General features: G+C 29.7%; 1 protein-coding gene across 1 annotated transcript in view; it reads left to right on the top strand.

The window, feature by feature from the left end:
• LOC142329245 (ER membrane protein complex subunit 2-like) overlaps positions 1-26875 on the top strand; it is a 46948-nt gene that overhangs the window by 3850 nt on the left and 16223 nt on the right. Inside the window, exons 2-5 of the mRNA XM_075373659.1 lie at positions 6568-6681; positions 12571-12721; positions 17874-18017; positions 24002-24158. Coding sequence (XP_075229774.1) covers positions 6568-6681; positions 12571-12721; positions 17874-18017; positions 24002-24158 — 566 coding nt within the window. The remainder of the gene's footprint in view (positions 1-6567; positions 6682-12570; positions 12722-17873; positions 18018-24001; positions 24159-26875) is intronic.

The following is a 26875-nucleotide window of genomic DNA, read 5'->3' as shown; positions in this document are numbered from 1 at the left end:
GATGATGGAGGGGAAGAGTTTACAGTCTATCGTTAGTGACGATGAGATTTGGATCCAGTATGACAGTCCAGATATCAAAGAACAGTTTAAGTAATGGATGCACACTTCTCCAAACAAGTCGAAAAGGTTCTAACAGACACTGAGAAAAAATAAAACAATTGCCATAGTTTTTTTGGGACCATAAAGGTGTCTTGTTGATGGACTTTATGGAGCAGAGGGCAACAATAACAAAAGAAATTTATTGTGAATCTTTACGTCCCCTCCACAGAGCGATCCAGAATAAACAAAAAGGCATGCTCTCACCCAGCATGGATTTAATCCATGACAATGCACGACTGCAATGTGAAGCGTGACGCAAGACCTCAAACAATTCAAGTGGGAAGTTTTCGACCATCCACCATACAGTCCAGACCTAGTACCTAGCGATTTTTACCTCTTTCAAGAATTGAAGGCATTGTTAGGCAGACAACACTTCGCTACCAATAAAGAACTTCAGGAGGCTGTCAAGATGTACCTTACCTCACTGACGGTAAACTTCTTTGAAGAGGCCCTGGGAAAGCTGGTGTCACGATATAACAAATACCTCAATTGTTTTGGTGATTATGTAGAAAAATAAGTTAGATAATACTCATCTCTTAGTAATGTCAGTGTCTTTTTTTTATAACCTGTTGGAGGTTGAAAAAAAAACAGCCCTTGTATTTAAAAATTCATCAACAGATTAATGTTATTTTTGTAAAAGAAAACCTTTTGATTCAATTTTAAATAAACTAGTGAATAAATTTTTCAAATGGATCAGTAATTTATTATAAATTTGAAACAGTGGTATAGTAGGTCCTTTCTCTAAATCGAAGTATTGTGTTGAATTGTACGAAAAGAATTTCATTATCTTATTTGATGAGTGTGGATATTGTCCATTTTTAAAGAATAAATTACTTTTCTTTTTAGCAAAGATTGCACATTCATAAATATAAACACATAAATATGCTAATTGAATTAGCATATTTAATTTTATAAATATCACTACGTGATTCATACTTAAGAGCCCAAGATAATGACATCCATTTTTATATGTGGTGGATGGGAAATCCTTTTATGTTCTGAAGTTGTAAGGATAGATGTAGCTTGCCTGCTGCAGATCTATAATGTCTGTGTGGGTTCCACCATGTTCAAAGCACACCTGCCTGCGCCTCCATGTCTGGTTGTTCATCCACAACAGCGTATTAGGGGTGATCATTTCAAATGCTGACCAAACAACGTCTTGTAGCTGCTCGTTGTTGACGTATTTGCATTTTCAGATCTCTTTTTTTTTTACAGAACCCCATAGTGCATTGTCAGCTGTGGTGAGGACAGAGCTTGCTGGTGAAGGCAATGGAGTCAGTAACTCCTCTGACCGATGTCAGATCCAGCAATTTGGGAAAATTTCATTGAAGCGTCTGTGAACAGTCAAAGCAAAATGTGCTGGAGACATTGATGTCAGCGATCTTTTTTTCCTTTAATTCCTGAAGCAACTACTCATCAATCATTCTCAGATAACTGTTTTGATTAACTGCGCCATCAAAAAATTAAGGACCAAGGAGATGTTCAGCTGTCATCCCAGCCCAAATCATAATATGAGACTGATGGTATTCAATTTGCTCAAAAAAGTGAGGATTGTCTTTCGTCCAGAAAAAAGATTTTGATTAGAGAACTTCTATAGATGATACACTCATCTGAGAAGATTACATTCTTTTTATAGTTTAGTCTTGGAAAGTTCAAGCAATAACTTACATGAAAAAGCACATCTACCAGTGATCTTGAATCAATGCCTCCACAGCAGCACACTTCTCAGATCGAGTGCTCAGCCTCCCATTGCGTGGCGCATCAAGAACACTTCCCGTTGCAAAAGCCTTCTTCTCCCATATTACTATGTTTACCATGATTGTGATGATTTCCCAAAACGCACAGAAAAGTCATTCATAATGTTCTCCAATGTTTTACCAGCGTGTGGATGTTCAAGGACCTATACACAAGCTAACAAACGCCCTCCAACAGTGAATGCACTCGTACCTGCAACCATTCTACACTCAACTATGACTGAGGTCATCCTGCCACAGCTTATATCCTCCCCACCTTTTCCAGCAGCAGTGAGCAGTATCAGCAGTCAGAATTGAGAGCAGTGTAGCCCGATTAAGCTGTATTTATTACAGTGTAAAGGGATTTCCCGCCCACATAGTATCTTAAAATTTTAGTCTGTTTTTTTTTGAGGGAGCCCCAAGAAATGACATTGCTTTGGATAGGGATACACATTAACTTAATAAATATTTAATAATGGCAAGTTTAGTATTTTAGTAAGGCTCTTCAAAACAAAACTGTACAGTTTGATCATTCCAAGAGAAGTTGTTGTCCAACAAACTTCCAGAAACTTTACTTTATGGGCAACAGAGATACATTATTAGTATCACTAGTGGGAATTCTATTCACTGATCAGCAGTATTACATCTATCTAAAAAGTGCAACGCAATGGTTTTATCTGTAATTAAAGTTAGAAGGTTACATTCCATTCAGTGAATGGTATTTTGGACTGTTACCATAGAATTTTCTATTCCTTTTAAATAACTACCTTCAGATATAGATACAGAGAATGTTGCAATGAACGACTCAAGATTTTGTGAAAAGTTATTACTAAACACTAAGAAAAACAAGGGAACAAGAACACTTCCCCAAGCCACTCTGTTCTACATATTGAAACGAAGAGGTAAATTTTACATATCTATTCTTATCAATAGATGAAATTTCACTACTTGTTTACAGTTGGTAAGATGTGACAAAGCAATTCCAATGATAACATGACTAAGTTTTTCCATCAGTAAAATATGCAGAACTAAATAGAATGCTTTACTGAGATCATAAAAAATTGAAAATAGAATATTTTTGTGCTCTACAATTAAAGTATTTTCAAAACCTAGGAAATGGCTGTATCAGTAGATAATTTTTCCGGAAACCATTCCGAAACGTTTTTAATACTTTATGCTTAACGAGAAATTATAAAAGTTGATTTTTCATCATTTTTTTTGTAATAGTTTGTAAAAATGGACAATAACAATATTTCCCGTAATTTTGTAAATAAATACCAGAACTTTCTTAAGGAAGGGAAAAACAATGGAAGTCTTAAGGCAGCTGGGAAATATTCTGTTGTTTTAATTAATGAATTCAGTAATTATATTTGTAGAATGGATAATAATAGCATGTATGCTTTTTTTTAAAATACTGGCTTGAATTTCATCAGTACCTACTGAATATTTACTCTTTGTACTTACAAGTTTTACCTCCTAGGTATCATAGGAAATAAAATAACTGATTGATGAACAAAATCATTCATTGTGAATGACATTGTTTGAAAAGGATCAGAATTGTTGTTTGAAATACTGGAAAAGAAATAATTAAATCCCTTTGTTAGGTAGCGAAATAATGGAAGTTTCAGTTGATTTGAAATTTGGTCAAGTTTTCTAACCGGTTTTATTTCCAAATCCATTTTCATTCCTTATAACTGCTAATGTAGTGTTGGATTTATCTTTGAATTAGATATTATCTTATCATAATATAATCAATCTTAGCAGTATGAATAGCTTACGCATAAATTAATTTGAAATGTTCCAAATAATTCTGGAAGTTATAGATAAATTATGTTTACATATTTCAGAGTTATTTCTTAGCATATAGCTAGATTTTTAATTCCTTTATAAATTAATGCATTTTCCTTTTTATGCTTATACTGTTTCTTTTTTTTTTAAGTTAAGAAAATTCTTAAATGTTTCATCTAAGCTAATTTTATGACTTTTTAAAAAAAAAACTAATAATTATTGTATCATATGATCATAATTTTCACAGATATATAAAAAAAAAATTATTCATAGGTAAATTTTGTAAAAATATTGTTCTATACAGATGGCTGAGTATTGTAATTCTAGTTGGCTGAGAGATGAAAATATTTTTATACCCGCTAACTCAAATTGAGTTAGTAGTTATTACTCATAACACAGAATTTTCTAGAGAGTTAATAGTTAAATTGCCATATACAATAACATTGAATTTATTAAGGATTTTAAAAATCATTTCTGGTAGTGTACGTAGAAAAGTTAAAAAACCATTGAATTTGCACAGCATTCAAAATTAATTTCTTCTGTGAGTATGTGATAACTTTCATACTTAATTGAAAAAGCTGATCATAAAATGACTCCCAAAAATTGAGATTCCCAAATTTTTACGATCTAGTTCTACGAAAAGGTTCATCAGCTTAAAATTACCTAGCTCAAGATGACTTCTCTTTTGGCCAGCCATTGTTGTGAAAACATACAGAATTTTATGTCTCATTGAAAAGAAATATTTCAAATTCTTCAGTTTTACTTCTTTATGTTTTTATATTGTTGTGTAATTTTATGTCTTCAGTTTTATAATTGGTCAGGACTTGTAATAAGGTTAGGCAATGATTTTTGTGTTCTTATAGTATGAAAAAATATAAAAAAGAAATGTGAAAATTAATTTCAATTATTTACCTCTCCTTTGTCCATTGATGTTGAAACTGTTGATGAAAATTTACAACTGGAATTAATCAAACTTCTGCGCAATTCCGTATTGAAAGAAAAATTTATGTGGCTGTTAGGATTCCACAGTGCTATAATTATTTATCACTGAAGTGATTCCCCAATGTGTTATTAGCAATTAAACGTATTTTACCTGTATTCGGTACCACATATTTGTGCAAACAACTATTTTCCACTTTAGAAATAATAAAACTGCAGAAAGATCAACATTAACAGACAAGCATATGCAAGCAATTTTAAAAATAACTACAACTCAACAAATTAAATTAAATTTTGAAGATTTGGTTAATGAAAAATGTTGCAAAGTTTCTTTAAAAAAAAATTATATTGTTTTATTTAAATAATGTTAAATTGAAAAAAATAAACTTTTCTTATATATATATATATATGTATTTTTTAATATGTTTATTTTCTCGGTATTATTATTATTTTGTATGTGTTGATTTGTTTATAATAAAAGCTATGCTTCATCTTTATTTCCATTTGTTTTTTGGCCTGTGATTTAATATATAACACTTAATATGGCCCTCGGTAGTTAATGAGTTTGACATGCCTGATTCAGAGGATTGAAGAACAGTTAATGCTGAATGGTATACAACAATTTGTTTGACAGAAGTCATCAATGACATCAGAAAAAACAACCGAAAACATCACATCATTCTTCATCATGACAATGCCAGCTCTCTCACAGCAATCAAAAAATTGATTATTTGACTGAGAAAAACATTGAATTAATGTATCATTGCCTGTATTCATTTGATTTATCGCCAAACGACTTCTTTTTGTCCCTGAATGTCAAACAAAAAATGAGTGGAAAGTGATTTTCATTACCTTAAGAAGCTGTTGAATCCTTTCAAAACCATGTTCTTGAGGTACCAACTTCAAATTGGAAAAATGTTTTGAGAATTGGTTCGAACACATGCAACAGTGTATAAATCCTAAAGGCAAATATTTTGAGAAACAATAAGACAAGATTTGTACCAAAAAGGTTTTCTCTTTCATTGTTTTGGTAAAAACCTAAAAAGCAGCCCTCGTGTTAGACTAATTAGTATTTTATTGCATGTACAAAATGCATATATAAATATAGTTACAGAATCAACTGCTGCTAATCAATTCATAGAAAGATACCATAAAGTCAGTAACCACAACATGCAATTTTGCACATAAACCTAAATAAAGATCCTCAACACTTTTGAATTTACATGTAACGTAACTACCATGGTAAATTTATTAATACCAACTTATTAAACAATCAACATGAGTAGAATATTATGTTTCCTAACCTTTACAACTTAAACACAATGCAAGTCGAAACTCCACCGAAAAAGGTACTGATAATTAATTATCTAACTCTTAAAGAACAAAAAGTTCTATTAATTTGAATGTCAATTTTTTAGTAAATGTCTTATAAAGAAGTAAATGTCTGAGCCATAATCCAACTTAGATTGTACGGCTGTAAAATTTAAGTAAATTTGATTTGCACTTACATATCTGCTACAAACCACTTGAAACAAATCTCAAATTTTTAAACATTAAATGGAGTTTGTGCATGACAAATGACTCTTAGGATGTTGAATCCCATTTATAACATCTTTTTTCAGCACTGGTACATTCCAATTTAACTCAATAATAAGTGTTTTTGAAGAAAAATATTATTGCCTTGTATCTGGCAGTAACAGAATCAGCTAAATAGTGACTTATATGTATTATATAAAAGTACAACCTCAATTTCCTCTGTAGTGTAAATTTACAGAAGGCTTAATGGCCAATTAACAAGCATCCATCACTACAGCTATCTTTAACTACCTGTTATATTTTTGTCCATCCCTGTACTTTTCCACATAGGTAAATTCTACCTATCTATGTAATCGTGCAATTTATCATGTAACTTATAAAATACATTCTTTTTTTAATAATTCAATATAATTTATTCTAAATGCTATTGATTATTATAAATAAAATTGTTTTGACTTTAACTTGTTTTCAGAAGTAAGAGATTTATTTCGGACATGGCGAGAAGAGAATGTTCGTAAAAGTCAAGATGTTGTTAACATGTGGGAGTTCACATTGCAGCCTAAAGCTCATAAATTAGGTGATGAAAGTACGTATTATTAAACATTTAATGTTGGAATTTCACACTGAATTTATTTTATCATATTCATTAGAAATCTGTCACTTAGGTAAACATTATTTACTAAATTATGTGTTACATTTATTTATTATATTCAATTTTTTACCCCTTTTTTAGTAGAAATAAAATTAAAATAATGAAAACTTAAAAGAGAAGAAATACAGAAAGAATGGAAAAAAGTATAAATATACTAACATATGGACAATTTTTTTCTCGTAAATAAATATTAGAAATAATTTTAACTTTCTTTTAAATAAAAAGTAATTTTTCCCATTTAAGCATGGTATTACTCCCAAACGGAGTATCATAATAAGTTAATAATAATAACTTTTGAGCTTATACGTTGACTTAGTTATTAACCAAAACAAAAATTTAATTGTTAATTAAATAAATGAAAAATGTTTTTAAAATATTTGTTTTGTGTTATTACTATGACTTTTTACACTTCTACTTGTATGAAAACAAGGATGATGTGATGGATGTAATCAAGTAAAAAAATGTCAGACCTTAGTCAGGAATCAAAACTAAGTCCATCTGATCTAGATGATCTAGCTAGCAATTACACTAACTGGTAGTTATGATTCTTCTTCTTTGGCTCAACATAATAGTATATGCATTTCATTAAACTTGTTTTTACTTCCTTGTACAAAGTAAAGGAAGTATTATTGTGATCACAAAAAATTTCAGATTTCAACAGAAATATTTATTTTGACTCTCATAACTCAAAAATGATTAACTATAGAATGTTGAAATTTTGGATTTAGGACTGTTGTAACATCTAGTTGTGCACTTCCCTTTTTATTGTAATCGACTTGTCAAAAAAAGCCCAAAATTTAAATTTTTTGGATTTTCTACTTGTTCTTAACTGCAGTATAAGCCCCTCATTGAGAGGTTTTCAACGACATATAAGTGGTACTTGTTTTCATTGGTTCCAGAGTTATACCCAAATAAAATTTTAATTAATGAAATATTTGTATCTTACAAGGGGAAGGCACATTCACTTCAAATCCGACTTCATCTCCTTCTAATTTAAGTTAAATATATTGTTATATTAATAATTATTAACCTCTGATTGTAAAAAAAAAAATGTACAATAAATAATAATTTGATAATAACAAAAAAAAATAATTAAAAAAATATCAGAAGTTATTAATGAAATAAAATTTTATTTTAATATAAAAATTATATTGAATATAATTAAAATTAATGGGGTTATAACCGGGGTTATCAGGTCTACTCCTGTAGAATGGCTTCCAGTATTGAGCCACATACCACCCCCAAAATTATGCCGTATGAATGCTCTTACAAGAGAGTACAGGAAGATTATGGACAATTGAGATGTACCAATACATGAGGACATTGAGGATGCCAATCATAGTCGCCTTCGATCTAGAAAGCCATCTATCAAAACAACAATTGCTGCCACAGAGGAAGAATTCAACCTTACTGATGCCTGACATCAAGAATGGACCACAAAGTAGAATTACCAAATTCCATGTATTGCTCAAAAGCTGCCAGGTTTTGACTTGTCATGAAAGACATGGTCAACATTAAACAAAATATGAACTCAGCATGGTAGGTGGGCCTATTTCCTGTATAAATGGGGTAAAACACTGACGCCCTTTGCAAGTATGGTGAAAATCAAACCGTTAAAAACATTACAGAAGTTTGCTGTAGGACAGCTTATGAAGGGAATCCTGAAGATTTCCTGATGATGACTCCAGAATCAGTAGCTTATATTAGTTTATTAGATGTTTGTAATTTTTGACTGTAATTGATGTTGTGTCTTGCTGCCATATGCTAAATAAATAAATTATGTATTTTTCATTTAAAAAAATCTGTATATGTAATTTAATAAGCGTACAAGGAAGTCATGTGGTGTCCACATCAGATTTTTTTCTTTCGCCTCTGTATCTCTAACTGATGGAAAATTTGGGTAGTTTTTTAGTGATTTACCACATTCCTTTATAGCTGTGATGTATTGGATCCATTCTATATACAGATATAACAATATGCTATTGCAGTTTCTATTACCTCAGTATAATTTGCAAACGCCTCATAAATATTTCCATCATTTTTTGGGAGGGAAAAAGCAGAGTATGAAATTTGAAGCATCTCTAATTTCTTCCTACACAGATTTCTATAGATTTTAATAATCTCCTTCACTTTTACGTTACAGCTTAACAATAGTCATTGCAGCCAGTGCTAGTGAATGTATTTCTGGATGAATAAATTGAATGTTATCTGTAGTAAGCATACAGTTATATCATATTATTACAAATTAAAATTTTTTGTCCAGCAAAGATTCAGATATAAAGCTTCAGGTGTATAATAAAATTTTGTTACATAATTCAGTGTCTAGAAAGGAAAATAAAAAATAAATTAATTTCTGTTTATATATTTAAATGCCCAAATAGGATTTTGTAGTTGTTGCACTTGTTTGGCCTATTTTACAACTTAATGATAAATTAAATGAAGCAGACACATTTTTGACCAATAAATTGACTGTAAGTATTTAAAAACTATAAGGAATTAGTCAGGAGCCATATCAAACAGCAAAATTGTATGTTGAAATTGACAAAGCTACTGAGTTTGTACAAACATTTTTGGAAATACTCAGTTTGAAAGAATTGCAACTGAGCAGTTATGTAAGTGGGATAGAAATCAATCTTAAAATACTTCTATCAAAGAAGATTAATATGACAAAAACGTCTCCTGCTCCTGGATTCAAAATTAATAAAATGTGTAGCTGCTTATAAATAAATTATATGCTTATAAAATAAATTTGTATGTGCTGCACACATACAAATTAGAACATATGGTATTCTTTTTTCTCTCCCTAATCAACCAGAAAAAACTTTTTCTTTTAGAAGTAATGTACTGATCTTCCTTAGGCAATTTTTTTTAAATTGATTGAAAAAAAAATCAAATGAAGCAAGGTTATTAACCTTGCTTCATTTTGTTAGAAGCAAGGTTAATAAATGAAGTGATTTAATCTAATGAAGAAAATTAGAGTAGAAAACTTGAAAAATTAAAAAAGATAACATTTATGAAACAAAAAACCTAATTGATATTAATGGGAACATAAACAATATGCATTATCATATATGCACGTACAAGATCAACTGAATAACTGATATTATTGTGTGCCCATCATTAGTATTTTTTTAATACAATATATGTATGTTTACATTTTTCAAATGTATTTTTTATACTATAATTTTCTTTGATCATATTTAGAGTGTAATCAATTTCTCCTTTAAAAGCTATTTAAGTTTTGACAAATCATTTCATTTGATATAATGTTTGTAGGTTATTTTTTAGCAGTTTTACAAATTTTTCACATTTTGTTACAATAACACATGATACATTTCTTTAGAGATATTTTAGGGTAGCATTTATAAAAAGTGGTGGTTCAGTTATATTTATTTTTTATTAAGTAATAAACCAATTAATATAATAATTTCATTCTGTATATAATAAAAATATATTTGAAGGACTCAAAACTAAAAGTAAAGAAATTTGGCCAGATTTAGATTACCAAGTGGTAAATTAGACACTTAACAGTAATTAAATAAATATATACATTTTGAAATTAGAATTTCTAAAAATTCAATACTTCAGTTTGTGAAAACAGAAAGGAATGGTTTTTATTTATACACTTAAGTAATAATAAAAATAGTCAATACAATCATTACTGTGAGTTTTTTTTAATCATGTATTCCTTTGCTTCGAAAATATTCTTTTTATATGCATTTTTAAAAAATAATATTTATGTTCCTTAATCTACTCAGTATATTAAGTCTTACTTCTGTTAAGCAGGCAGTTGATTACAATACCAAACTGATTATTTGGTGAACTAACATAATATGAAACTAATGATACTGCTAAACCCGTTTGGAAAGTTTTCTTCTGTCACAGAGATTGCTCAGATATGAATAAATGTTTATGATATTTGTCAAATATAATCCTTAAGATAGTGAGCTGACAGATGTATGAGTTTAGTTGGTTGTTTATGGGATCAAGTAAAAAAAAGCAGTATTGATGTTTTCTGAAAAATGGATATAATTGAAGTTTGAGCTGTTATAAACATACTGTATTTTAACAGGTTTAACCCTGACAGACATACAAAAATAATTAGATTCCTTTTTTAATTAGTTTTCTGCTTGGTTTTCAGTGGCAACAAAAATGGGCTACTGAATTTAAACATGGTCATACATCCACGTACATACATGCTTGGGATGCCAAAAAAACCACTATGAGCAATGAAATTGTTACATTGTCTTATCAATTGATCACTGATTAAAGGTACACAAGATTGCTGATGTCTCAGATATCTTCATAAACTGTGTCCATGTACATTTTACAGTGTACAAACCAGTCGGCTACAGTTTGCCAAATATGCTTTTCTATTTTGTTTATGCTTTCATTCCTTTAACTGTATCTCAGAATTAGTATGCAAGGTAGTATAGTATGAATACTTAAATTATTAAATTTTGCATGTAGATTTTTCACAGTCTGCAAAATTTTATTGGTAAATAAATTGTCAGCTGTCTTATTAGACAGTTTTTATTATTATTAAAGTATCCAAACACTTTATTCATAATCTTTGTCATTTACTAGAAAGCGATGTGGTATATGTACTGAGCCATTCATCATAATTTTTTAAAATAAATTGCACATTTGTGTTAAACACCTAAAGGAGTTATGCCTAATGTAATGAGAACATTTATGTCTGAATTCAAATGATGAATGAGTCATTTGTGAAGTCTTAGTTCAGGTCATTGCCTTCAAATAAAATCTTTTCATAAGCTATTAAGCACTTAATTGTGTCACGCCACATAATCATTTATCATATCATGTAATTGTATTTCACACAATTAGCCATCATTTTTTTTGCTCCTAACATCTGAGTCCATTTTTCACATCTTTTAATTTATCTTTGAATTCCATATCAAAGGTCTATGACTTGTTTAGAGCATCCACATTATACCCCACTTTCAACAGTTCATAATATTTTCTAGTAGCAGTTTTACTGATATTCACCCAAAAGATAATGCTAACATGCTGTTCTAAAATTTGATCTCCTATTTTTTACACCAAAGTTTATGCACAGATGCTTATTATTTTTGCAATAGCCAGCTAGCAAATTGCTCATAATCAAGTTACAAACTTAATTACTCACATGATTCCAACCAAATGCAAGAGCAATGCTATGAGGTGTTCCTGAATTAAATTGTTTCATCTCATATCGTCAGCTATTATGAAAGTATGAGATTTTCTTTAATATTATACTTACTAAATTATTTTCTATTGTACTTAAATTCTATAAAATAATAAAATAAATAAATGCTATAAAATATGTGTATTGAATTATAAATGTAATATAAATGAATATATTAATATGAATAAATTATACTAATTTCTTATTTATATCTTGTTGAATTATTAATATTTATTTTATTTTTTAGGCAATTTCAGCTTAATTATAGCTGCTGATGGGAGTTGAATTTTTGTAGTCTGTGAAAAATGCTAAGTCAACTATAATAATAATTATAATTTTTCTATAATTTATGATTTATGGCTTGTCCCATTCTAATTAATTTTGATATTTTAAATGGTAGTGAAGTTATGATTCTAAAAAGAATTGTATAATTTCACAAACACTATTCTGTATACTGAATATACTACAAAATAGCCTTGAGTAATTATTAAGGGATAGTATTGATGTTTGGTTGATATTTCATTATTGTGGCTAGATTTCTAATTTCAAATTACTTCATAATTTTTTATCACATTTTATGTAATCCTTAGTTAAATTAGATGATTTAACATAATTTTGATTTTGATCTTTCTAAGGATACCAAGTTTTGGAGCAGGTGTGTGTTGCAGCTTTGGATTGTAATCGTATGGATGTTGTTGATGATTGTCTGCTAGAATTGTCTAATCAGTTTCCTAGTAGTTTACGTATACATAAACTTCAAGCTATGAAGCTTGAAGCACAAGAAAGGTAAGATGTACATGTTTATTAATACCACTTTGTATCAGATGGTTGTGTAACAGCAATGTTTCTGACAAAATTTTTACTACATATATTTTTCAGTGTACGGATAAATTAACATTAGATTTCAGAATAGTTTCAAAGAAGTAGCAAAAAGCGTGTTTGTCATCTTGCAGACATTTATTAAACTAAAAATTGGTATGGAAAACAGTAAACTACCTTCTCCAAAAGTCATACGAAGGGTTGATGTCCCATTACTTACATCTCAGCATCCTTTACTTTCTTTCTTGATACCATGATGATCAGAAGAGCCACTATTCCGGCTACATCTATAAAACAGATGAAGCTACCTAGAGGAGCAGCTGCTTATTTATTGGGGCTTAGAGGCATAGGCCTTACACAGGATTTTTTTATTCCCTGTCCAGTATTTGCCCAAAAATCCAAATTGTTAGTTGAGTTGCCTGTTGAGTAAAACCAGGCCTCTACTCCTAAAATTTAAAATCTTATACAAAAGCCAGCTGGTCAGTAATGAGATCAAGTTTTGAGCAGATTTTACAGCAGATAAATTCTATAAAAATACATTTCAAGCTGAAGTTACAAAATATTTACAAAGTTTCCTTTTTCTTTGAGGGATTGAAACTTCTTTTTACTCTGATAATGTCTCTGTGAAAAATAATAAAAACAATAACAAAAGAAATCAGCTAAGGTTGAGAAGTTAAAAAATATAGTTATAAGTTAAAAATAACTCCAATTTTTAGAGGTGGTGTATTAATTGCCCATGTCTAATTTTAAAAATTGTACCAAAAATTTATAACAGTTTATTTAGAAGTAAGTTATAAAAGAATTTCTAGTTTATAGGGGAAAAGATTATCTTAATTTAAAAAAAGTTTAATTTTAAACTTAAAACTTAAAAACAGCTTAAAAAAGCTGTTTTTTTTATTGAAACATAATTAATTTTTAATAAAAATCATTCTCCTGTAATGATAATCAAAGAAAAAACAAACAAAATTTTAACTAAACAGATTCATAAAGAATTAATTACTAAATATATACCCATTATTACTAAATGCAATTGAAATAAATTTGAAAGTAGAAAATACTAATCTTAATTTTAAAATAGAAAAATTTAATTTTAAAGTGTAAAACTAGATGGTCATTTCAATTTTTAAGTAATCGTCATTAGTAGATACTGAAGTATTAGTACTAAATTACCTTATACGCTTGTTAAGTTAAAAATAATCAATTTATTGTAAAATAGTGATAGTAAACTGAATAACCACTATTTTAGAAACAATATAGATGACCATTTCTATGAGTATACAATGGTGAATCAAATATAAACGGTAATTTATTTTTATAAATTTATTGATTAATATACACAATTCAATATAAACGGTAATTTATTTTTATAAATTTATTGATTAATAATATACACCTTCATCATTTCTCTATACAGTCTCCTGTGCGATCTATACACTTTTTCCAATGATTTGGAAGCTTGAATATTCCTTGTTCATAAGAAGTTTGAGGATGAGTCACCAACTAATTGGGCACGCACTCCTCAATGTCTTCATTGTTTTCAAATTGTTCCCCTCCAAGCGATTTTTTCAAGGGCCCAAAAAAAATAAAAATACTGATACAATACACTTATAAACACGATTGTATCAGTACTGCACAATGTATTTGATAATTAACTTATCAATACTAAATTAAAAACAAGTTGAATAATTATTAGTGACTCCCTTGGCCCTGTCTTGCAGAGCAAATTTTTTGGAAGGAAGGTTTAATATTAGAAATAGACACTCTTTTTCTATATTTAGCTGAAATTTATATTTTATCTTCAAAGCTGCCATCACAGAAAATCCAGTTTCACAAAGTTAGGGTGTTGAAAATGATAATATTATAAGAAATGCTCTTGTTTTCAGTACAGAAAACTCTTCATCCACCCTTGCCTAAAATTCAAAGCCTGATTTATTACTAAATTTCTTTTGATTTCATCACCTGCCATGAAGTGTATGAAGATTTCTTTGGCAGTTGAGAGTCCTTTGGGAGTATTTTGAAATGGATCCCTAACCCACTTGTAACTTGCTACGAAGTTGTTGTCAGCAAGGAAATACATTTTAAAATGCTTTGCAGCATTGCTAAATGATTTTCAATGGTTACGAAAAAAACTTTGACATGTTATTCTTCAGTCTTGCAAGTTTTAACATATTCATCCACATTTGCAAATATTTTTAAGTTTTTTGCTTTAAATTTCTGCTCTACAATTCAAATTTTCTACAAAAAGCATTGACTTCATCACTTGTATCTAATGTATGTGTATTTGCTCCTTGGAGTTGAAAATCTAAGGTATTTAATTTCTCGAATATGTTGACCAAGTAGCTCAATTCCATATCACAGATAAACTATCTCAAAACTTCTCAGATTCCAGTCAGTTTTCCTATTCTAGAAAAATGGCGATTTCATCTCTTTAATTCATAAACATGTAAAAATTTCCCACGTGATAACCATCTTGCGTTGCAATAAAGTAGTAACGCTGAATGTGCTGCACCCATGTATTTATGAAGTGCAGAAAAGAATTGTTGATTTTAGGGGTCTCATTTTTATATAACTTACTATGGTTACAACCGTCATTAGCATAATATACAGACCAGGATCCATTTCTTTGGAAGCCAGAGCTTCTCTGTGGATCATGCAATGTGTCCAGACACACTGTGGAGAATTTTGTTTTACAAGTGCTTGTATACTTCGGAACCATTTAGACATTGAATGAGCACCATCAGTGCATATTCCACCACAATTTTTCCATTGTATGTTTGCTTTATTTATAAAATCGTTTAAGATAGCAAATAATGCAAGTGCTGTTGCTTTGAGTTCTATTGGCTTGCAGAAAAGTAGTTCTACTGCTGACACACCATCACAAAATCAAACATAGACAATGAAATGAGCATCTTTATTGCTATCTGTTACTTCCTCAATCTGAATTGAAAACAATTTGTCATGCAACTTCCCAAAAAGCTGATGCTATACATCTTCAGCTATATCACCAATTCAATGGGCAACAGTATCATTTGACAGAGGTATGGACTGCAGTTGTTTAGCAAAATTATCTTCAAACATAGTTCCAACAATCTCAATCGCAGCTGGCAAAATAAGCTCTTCACCATTGGTGTGAGGCTTTTTGCATCTGGCTATTTTATATGAAATTTTGTAAGAGGCAAGTAAAGCTTTTTCATTCACAGTCAAAAATACTGAAAGATTGAGAAATACTGATTTAGAGTATTTAATTGTAACCCACCGGGTTGGTCTAGTGGTTAACGCGTCTTCCCAAATCAGCTGATTTGGAAGTCGAAAGTTACAGCGTTCAAGTCCTAGTAAAGCCAGATATTTTTACATGGATTTGAATACTAGATCGTGGATACCGGTGTTCTTTGGTGGTTGGGTTTCAATTAACCACACATCTCAGGAATGGTCGAACTGAGAATGTACAAGATTAACACTTCATTTACACTCATACATATCATCCTCTGAAGAATTATCTAAACGGTAGTTACCGGAGGCTAAACAGGAAAAAGAAGAAGAGTATTTAATTGTATCTTGTTGGTTTGGTTTTCTGTAGATGTTGATGTCCAATTTATTATTAGTAAAATTCTTATTGTTATGTACAAATAATTAATACTATTGTTGATTTCATAATTCATGGTAAATTTAATATTTTCTCTGATAAATTTAAGATGAGCATTCTGTTTATTATTAATGTATTTTGAGTATTTTAATTCTAAAGGTACACTACAACCTGAATTACAAACCCTAAAAATTACCAAGAATAAGTAAATTTATTGATATTTGGCAACACTAATCTGCTGCATTGACAAAACCAGAATTGATGCCTCTCTATTGCTCTCTTTCTTACGTCACCCATATTGGACATTCTCGCGGTTTCACGAGAAGTTCCAATTTGCCTCAAAAATTCAGGAACAAATGTGCATAAGTGCTGCACCTCGTTCAATTTCAGCCAGTTTCAGTCGAGTCAATCCTTTATCGTGATTGAATCTATCATGATTGTGTATGTTGTAATTTGCATGTTAATTGCAATTTATGATATTAAATACTCATGACAGAAGATTTATACAGAATCATGGATAAATTTTTAAGTGGGTGTAAGCGTACATTAGATGATAGTGAAACATCAAGAAGTACACAGATGTGCGTGGTTCTGAAAATAAAATTTAGAAAATATTTCCAAGAATATTTAAATTTTGGGTTTTACCAGTACTGAAGTAAATGAAGAAGAAAGGTGGCCCCTGTGTCATTTGCTTAAAAATTTTGGCAGCAGACAGCATGAAATTATATTACTCCTGTACTCTGCCAAGGAATTTTCAGAGTGAATAACTTGCTACATTTATGTTAGATGAAATGATCATGACTTAGAAGAATTGTTTTACTTTATTGAGAGGCCAATTTAGGAAGGTTTTGGTGTGTGTGTGTGTGTGTATCAACTTATATTTAATTGAGTTTACTTTTGTTAATTTCCCCCAAATATTCTGCATTGCTGAGAAACATTTAAATCAGACGGACTTCTTACTATAAGGTAAATCCTAATCAGGCATATTCAAAAATTTAAGAGATTATCTTTAATTTTTTTTTTATAATATCTGTTTATTTAATATTTAGGGATTGATCCCAATTACATGTTCATAAATTATAATTATTTACAATAGTTAATATGATTTTAATATTTATTTTATCTCTTAGGTGTTTTTTTAAGTGTACAGGTTGTTGTTAGATGGAATAAACCCTATTAGCAGCAGTTTTGATTAGTAATATTACATCTAAAAGTGTTTTAATTATCTCTGATTTTGTTAGATATATATAATGGATGACAAAATTATATAATTTAAAATTCATATAATTTTATTGGGTTGATAAAAAATAACAGATGTAAGTAAGAATTATAGTAACTAATACAATACTACAATTTAATTATTATTAGAAAAATATGCATTTTAATTTATGAATACAAACAATGATTTTTAGCACTCATTTTTCAAATCCTTTTATTATTTCCCATATTTATAAAATTATCAGTGTAAAATGTTTTATAAAATATATTCATGATTTATTTATTACCTTAATGGTTTTTTTTTTTCATTTTTTACAGGTATGATGAAGCTTTAGATCTCCTTGAATCAATAATCAAAAGGGATGAAACAAATGCCGCTCCTCGGAAACGGCGAGTTGCAATTCTTAAATCAAGAGGTAAAATATCAGATGCTATAAAGGAACTTACTGAATATCTGAAGAGGTGGGATGTTAAATTTTTATAATTCTGGTTACTATTTTTTTTGTTAATATTTAATATAATCAGATTACTTTTCATTATTACATTTAACTTTATCTATAATGAAAATAATCTGTAGTATGATGTCATACACCTACCCAATTTCAATCATTTGTGCATAACAATCTGAACAAAGTAGTAAATTTCATTAACATTTTTAATCCATTCTATTTAGGCTTTACTTTGGAATCAAAGAGATTAGATGGAAACTTAAGTCGGCAATTTTTTTTCAACTAGGATTAAATAAGAAAAAATTCACTATTTTAAATTGTACACACTTATGCAGGGAATGGAAAAGTAAAAAAATAATTTTTTACTTTTCCAGTTTTGTAGTTATACTTTGTAACTATTCATTATACTATATGAGACAAAGCGTGCTAATCAAGTCAGATTTTGTATGTCAGGGTTTTTTTGCAGTTCTTGGCATTTTCAAGACTGACTCTTAACAAAGAAAACAGTTAACATTGAACAATTCCAGTAGGATGTATTGCGTACATAAATTTTTTGCTTGATATCTTCAGAATGGATGGACCAATTTTGATGAAAATTTTGTTGTTGATTTCTGTATTTGGGGCATTGATTTGACATAATTTTCTTCCTAATTGGTCAAGGCGCCAGAATGATACACATTATGGATCTCCAATATCAGAATTTTACTCAAAGAGTAGGTAAACTTTTTTAGTAATTTCACATTCAATAATTTTTAGGTTGCTAAGATACTTTCTGATAATATTTTGTCTTATTCAAACTCCTTTTAAGAAATGGGGGTCAAAAACCTCGTTTTATTTTTTGTCGGTTCAGGATTTACTAATTCCATTGCATTAGTCACTTGGGCAACTTCATTCAGGAGTAAGGGAACATAATTTATTCAGGAGGGATTATTTTTTTAATAATTAACATTTTGCTTAATATCGATAAAATTTATTAACAGATTTTTTATGAAATTTTATATAATGATATCTGAATACAAATCATATATGGCATTTAATTTTGGTTACAATTGGTCAAGGGAGTGGGGTCATCATGGTTCCTGCATCTTAAAATTTGACCGAAAGAGTAGAATAATTTTTGTGCATAATTCTTTATTTGAATACTTATATATATTAATGTTCCACTTATAAAAAATAATATAGTTACGTATAACATTAATGTACCGATAATATGAAAATTAATATGTACCATTAATATGAAAATTAATGTACCGATATATATCAATTTTCCTCCTTAGTAGTAGACGATTGAGAGTAAAGCCAGAGTTCAATAATATTTTTGATGAAGCCAGAAAATTTATGCAACTGTTTGCTGGCTTTATTAATTTTTTGACCATTTTCTTTGGGGGAATTTAAAGATTAAGAAATTTAACAAATTCAGCTTTGGAAAAACTGACTTCTCAGTTTGAAACAGAAGAATATGTATATTATATAGAAATATTAATGTATTTAATTTATGTATTATATAACATTTATACATTTTATAAGATAATCACCTTAAATTAAATAAAAGTTCTAAATAAAAAAAAAATTGTTAATAATAAGCTCTATCAGCTTCTTAAAAAATGTTACCAATATTGATAAGTTCCACTAAAGTTTGTATTGAAGTTATTTCCAGTGATCAACTAATATTTTTTTTTCTCTAATGACTTTTAAAACTTCAATCACTATTCAAAGCTTTGCACCATCTGCCAAAATTATAAAATTGAAAAAAAAATAGCTTTTAGTGTGCATATCGTGTAATTGTAAATAACTGTAACAGGAATAGTTGTTTTCATGGTACTTTATGATGTTTAGAGTGAGAAAAATTATAACTTTTCTACAAAATATAGTAACTTAAGGTACTATTAACCATTTGTTAATAGTTCCTTAAAGTGTTTAGGTTATAGGAAAAATTATAACTTTTCTTCGAAACAGCTGTTTAAATATATCCAATTTTTCAAAAATATATTCATTGTCAGAAATTTCAGTGGTCTTTAGCTTTGTGTAAATATCATAAAAAATCTTATCTGTTAGATTTAAAACCCTTTAAATGTGTACTTTTTGACTTTGTATATATTTGTTTTTAAATGTCATTCATTTTTGGTGATTTACAAAAAAATCGCGAAAAAATAGAAGTGTTAATAAACATGCAAAAATAGGCAATTTTTCAAGTACTGCCATTCATTAAAAAAATGATTCGTTTTTTATCAAAAACCTGGTTGAAAAATACTTTTTTTCTTTTTTTTAAAATTTTTTTTTACATTGTGATATGTAAATATTCCAAGTTACCTACTGTATTAAATGATTTTTAATATTTTTGACTAAAAAAATTGAGATATTGTATGACTTTTATTTTGTTACAAAATTATGCATACTTTTACACATCTTTTAATGAAGAAGATACGGTGCCAGACTCTTGCATGAAATCAAGAGAAAGCATCTACTGTTAACTGATGCTTTCTTGAAATGTTTTTATTAAATAAGATTATAAGGTAACAGAATATATAAAATGTGTTTGAAAAGAAATAAAAAGGAAGCTGCTTTTAAGATCTGGTATGTGACTTACTACTTACAGCCAGACAACAGCTGCTTAGTGGAAAATAGGGCTTTCAAAATTCTTAAATAATAAAAGTTGTTTTTAAGTGCACAAAAAACACTAGTGGCTGACTAAAATAATTTTAAATGGCTTATTATTGAGGTATTGTAAATTACAGACTGTTTTAGGGATGTATATAGTAAAACCTCATTAATCCACAGACTAATCAGGTTGTTGCAGGAAGCTGGTCTTAGTTGTCCAAATATTATGAAATAACCAATACAGTAGTGTAGAAGTTAAATTAAAATCACATATACATAACTTTACCTTGCCTTTAAAATGATATTGTATAAAAATTAAAAAAACTAAATTACTTAATACTTGTTCAGCATTCTAATCACATTTACTTGGAAAGTAGTAGTCATTTTTCATTCACACTCTCATCACTGTTCACTTTAATTGGTTTGAAAAATTTATATCTCTTGTTTTTCATTAGGTATCATATCTCAATAATTTGTAGAGATATCTTAAATATTTGTAATATATATATATTCCTGCTTTGCTCAATATAATTAAACTCAAAATTTATTTCTTGATTAACTTCACTCAACTTTGGTTGTAGGTGGCAGTTGTCATCTGCAATTTTTCTTCTTCCTTTGGAGTCACAGCTGCTGTCTTACTACCACACTGCCACACATTTTTTCATCTGTTAAAATATGATACCCAGATCATCTTCCATCCACAGTTTACTTCCATTGATCAGTCCTGTTTCATCACTTACAACTTAATCAGTTTCACATCCACTTGTATCTGGTGGAATATCTTAATTTACATAAGTTTCTTCTAAGAATTAGGCTATGTTGAAGGTTTTATATACAGAAAACCTGTAAATAATGGACCACAATCTATATAGATTTTTTCATTTTCAAAGTCTGTTGGCCTTTTTTTGTCTTTTATAATAGCTGTTTGACTTTAATTACCATAACTAAAACATTTTTTTGTTCAGCTCTAAACTTTATTATACCAGTAAAAATTTTTCTTTTTTATATTTATATTTGCTTTAAAATTAATATATAACCACATTTTCTATAGTATGCCCTTTTGTACTGTTGAAAATACTGCATAAAATAAATATTTAAAAAAAATCATAATAGTCCAGATTAAGCAAAGTTCAGATTTATACTTACCATTATGAGTCATTAATCAGTTGATTGGTTTTATCTATTTAACATAATTTCTTTCCTGTGCTAATCTTTTAACCTCAAGTTAATCACTACATCCTCAATTATATATGTATCCAAATTAACTGAGAACCTGGATAATGTTATACATAACCCACCAACAAAGTTGTCTTTTCAATATTCAGTCACATAATTTTCAGAATTCTTCTATAACACCACATTTCAAAAGTTTTTGCTTTCTATTACTATTGTCCATGTTTCACTATAATCTTATACATATATCAGATGTATGTGTAAATATATATTATGTATACAATATAATATTCTTTCAACCTCTGCAAAGCACAAAATTATAGAAACACTTACCTTTATTATTTTACTTCATCAAAATGCTTTTGACGTAAATATATATAATGTAAATCAATTTGATCCACCAAAATACAGAATTAAGAAATATCTTACTTTGTTGTTTTTCTACAAGAGTACTTTTGCAGGATCCTGCATCATCATTTGTTTCTAAAGGACGTTTGTATAATTATATATTAAACATAAAAAATATTAAAAGATTAAAACACAAAGCATATGGAGTTAATTGTGTATGACCAGTCAAGTAAGTGAATAATCTATATAATATTTATGAAAGTGCTGCTTTCTGTTGCAGCTTTTATAAGCAGATCTCCCTCAAAGTGTACATCTGTAGGTTGATCAAGTTGAAGCTTTTCTTATATTGATATATAAAATATTTTTTCAAAAACTTCTAAATTTTTATTTATATTGCCTTTTTTAATTTTCAATATTTCTAAATTGGTATTAACATCAGAGATAGAATGTTTAATGTTTATAAAATCTGGCTTTGAACAATCTATTCCTTTTATGTAAATAAATATCCTCACAATTATTATATTTTATTTGAGAATCACCACATAAATTGTAAAAATCAGTGTTATTGTTTTATAAATAATTTGTTATGTGTCTGTTAGTTTTGTACACAGGTTTAAATTTATCCTTGTCATAAATTTTGGTTATATTTAAATTTATCCTTGTCATAAACTTTGGTTATTATTTTAATCTTTTATTATTTTTTATGTTTAATATATAATTATACAAAAAGTTCTTTACATACAACTGATGATACGGGATCCCGCGAAAGTACTCTTGTAGAAAAGGAAAAAAATAAGTTAAGATATTTCTTAATTCTGTAGTTAGGTAGATCAAGTTGATTTACATATATTTATTAATACAGAGGTGATATAAGACTTGAAAGAACTAATTTTTGAAAAATAATATTAATATATACTTATAGTTGCTCTACGCTCAAATTTACCTTACATTCCTGTATTATTTCTGTATAGAAATTAAAAAGCAGTGGGTACAGATTACATCCTTATCTCACTCCTTACTAATCTAAGTTTGTCTTGCTTCACCTTCTACTCTTGTTATCCAATTCTTCTAAAGGTAATAAATAATTAGCTCCCCTTTCTCTGTATTGAAGTCTGAACTTTCTTCAAATTTTAAATTGTTTTAAATACATCTATACAAAATTAAATAAATGTAATTAATTGAACTTGTGATAGCAGCTGTAACCCATTGAACTGGAAAATTATCAGTCACACTGTATTATTACAGTGATACAATTCAGACTGTTTAGAAGAAATAATTATAATTTCTATTGATATAATGATAAGTGGTAAAATGAGATATTGTGTTAAAATGTTTGTAATGTAATGCAGTTATTATGCACATTTGATATGATTAGCATTGAGTAACCTTTTGTAGAGTTAAAATATCTGGTGTAAAGAAGAAACTATCATTAAAGCATTCCTGGATGTGTTTTCACAGCATTTACTAAATATTCATCAAAATGTGTTTCTTTAATGGCTGCCTTAAGGCTAATTTTATCTTTGACATTTACATAAACTATTAGTTATACAGGTTCCTTAGCAGTTATTCTAAAAAAGTTGTATCTGGAATGTAAGCTCTAATACTTGATATATAGATTATAAACTCTAATACTACAATAAACTGTACAACTAGTAGCTGTATTCTAAATAAGTTGTCGTAACTGGTCAATATTTAAATTCTATACTGAGTAATAATCATTTATGTTAACCAGAAAGTGTGTGTTTTGAAAAACTCAAGCCTAAATAATAGGTAAATTAATAGATAGTGTCAATAGTTTTTTTTTGTTGATCATTATTAACTGTTTAATTTTGATTTTCTGACATCTTTTAAAAATGTTAATTCTATTTCACAATTTAGGTTTATGATTGATCAGGAAGCCTGGCAGGAATTGTGTGACCTTTACTTGCAAGAACAGGAATACAGCAGAGCAGCTTTTTGTATTGAAGAATTAATATTGCATAATCCTCATAATCATTTACTTCATCAACGTTACGCTGAGATCAGATATACTCAGGTAAACTAACTGTTATTGTCAAAAAGTAACTTTTTTTTAAATCAAAGTATGTAGAACGTTTAGATTTTTTACTCCATCAGTTACTTTTAAGTAGCTTTAGAACATGCAGATGTGAGTGGTTCATTCTTACACTTGAATTGTGTATTATGTGAGGAAAAGTAGAAAGATATCACATAACAAGGCTGGCATTTATCATAATAGTATTCAAAATCTTATGACTCCTGAATTAAAATCAAGAAATATGTTGTGTTTAACTAATTAATTTTCATTTATTAATATTTGTGTCCATGCTAAATATTCAGCTCAATTTTCATTGTGTGTTTATTAAATAGAATGTAAAATAATTTAGTAACTCTAATTTATTTTGTCTTTAGGGTTTCTCAACTGAGATACTCTGAAAAATTACAAACATTTGATTTGCAATCTATGACTGCTAGAAGAAAGTTCTTCTCATGTATAAGATTTTCCGTAATAAAATTAGCCCATTTACATTTCAGATATATATTCCATTCTACCAATTTAGATTTAGATTTCTCTTAATTGATGTAATTCACTTTCATTATATTATTAGTCCTCAATCAGGTTCCAATTGTTTAGATTTATTTCATTTGTTAGCCTAGATTTATTCAATCTAATAGATTCAATCTTTCCCACAGTGAATTTTTTTTATAAATTTATAGAATTGATCCTACCATGACGAGATCTGTTCTGGACTAACAAGTGATAAAATTAAAAAACTCACGAAGCCGTTATAAAGAAATATATCTACTCCAACACCCTTGGGGGCTTATAACCGTAAAACTAATCTAAGAACCTGATGTGAGGTGATACCTATGTAATGCAAAAATCCGCATTGGAATTGGTCCAGTAGTTTTTAGGAAAATGGTAACAGACATATACACAAATACACAAACAACCGCCAAACGCATAATGCATATAATGCATATAAATGCATATACTGTCTCCCTTCCGTCATGAGTAAATAAATGCTTGTATAACTTTTTAATTGGGAATTTAATGATTTAATGTTAATACTACTAAATATGTGTAATTTTTATTGGTAGCGTATTTATAATTAATTTTGCAATTTATTTTTATTATGACTATTTATTTCATATATTTTTTCTACATGGTTACTAAGTAATACATTAAATGTGTACATAATTGTGTATTATAATTGGTTGTCTAATTTTTGTCTTGGAAAGTAAATGTGAAGTTTCTCTCTACACTTTTATATATGTATGTTAGAATACATAAATAAAAAATTTCTGTTTTAATTTATTTAACTGTTTTAACGCAAGTTAAAACAACTTGAGGGGGTGGTGGGGTCCACTACCCCCATCGGTACAGGCCTGGCTCGAAACCACATCCCAAATACCTTGGCTTCTACGCAACTTCCATGTGGACGCCCGAACCTTCACCACTAAATCAATTGGGGGAGCCTTTCCCAATACAGTGGTAGCCTTGTAGGAGGTTGTTTTAAAAACTCCAGTGCATACAATTAAGGCTCTGCGCTGGGCACTCCTTAAATTTTGAATAAGCGCTCTATTTCTGTCCAACGTATGCGCCCAAACAGGCGCAGCATAAGAGGCCATACTATCGAAGATAGCTCGGTATACCATGTACAAGTGAAGGCCTGATAGCTCGTAATCCTTCTGAGCAATCCTCCTAAGCTCTGTATCATAGAGATGGCATCCGCCACTACTTCCCTAACGTGGTTGCTAAACAGCAACTTCTCATCAAACAAAACACATGGGTACTTATGAACTCGGCTGATCACACAGCCTTTATACTTAATACAGAGATTACGACTGTAATATAATGTATGTGCACCTTTGAGAAGCATAAACATTGTTGTGGGTACTTATTCTTTAAATTTTGAATGTCCATCCAAACCTCTGCAGTTGACAAGGCCACTTGCACCTGGTCTTCTAGCTGTAGTAGTGAGTTACCATGAACTAACAGGAGACAGTCACTGGTGAAAGCCTGAACCGTGACCTCTTCTGGGAATGTCAGTCCCAAAATCAATTGAATACCAGATTCCACAGCAAGGGACTGAGAACAGAGTCCTGTGGGCTTCCCCTGGTGACAGACTTTTCCACAACTAGGTTTGCATTCTTAAACAGAGTCGTGCAAGTGGACAAATAGTCACATACTACAGCCTGCAGGGCTACAGGAACATTGGGGTATTCCAGCTAATAGAGATAGAACCCCAACACAAGGAAGGAAATGCTGCCTCTATGTCAATAAAAATTGCCAAAACATATTTACAATCAGAAACAGAGTATCTGCATCTGGAAACAGAGTATCCAGGAACGCCTGGTAATTCGCCACAGATGTTAAAGTGTGGTCACAACTACCATACCCACATCGAACACTGGACAGCACGTGCAATGGCTTTGGCCTGTAACATGACTTCGCGAGCCACCAGGGGCTGCACTGCAACTCGCGCATGGAGTCTTGCCAAAACTTGAGTTCGGCTTCTTTGGTGGCGTGAACGTACTCATTACGGGTGCGCTGGTAGATTCGCAGACCCTCAGCACGCACATCATCAACAATAATCCCCATTAGGGGGCAATGTTGGTATCTTCTCCTAGCGGACTTAACTCTTGTGTGCAGAACGCTAAGGTCAGAGGACCACCACTTTTTCTTGGGTTTCTGCCTGCGTTTAATAGACGGCTCCAGGCACTCTCCGATCAGTGGATTGGCCACTACAT

Source organism: Lycorma delicatula, chromosome 1, assembly GCF_047948215.1.
Source record: "Lycorma delicatula isolate Av1 chromosome 1, ASM4794821v1, whole genome shotgun sequence".
Taxonomy (NCBI): domain Eukaryota; kingdom Metazoa; phylum Arthropoda; class Insecta; order Hemiptera; family Fulgoridae; genus Lycorma; species Lycorma delicatula.
Note: the sequence above shows the minus strand (reverse complement) of the source record. Positions and strands in the feature narration are given on the sequence as shown.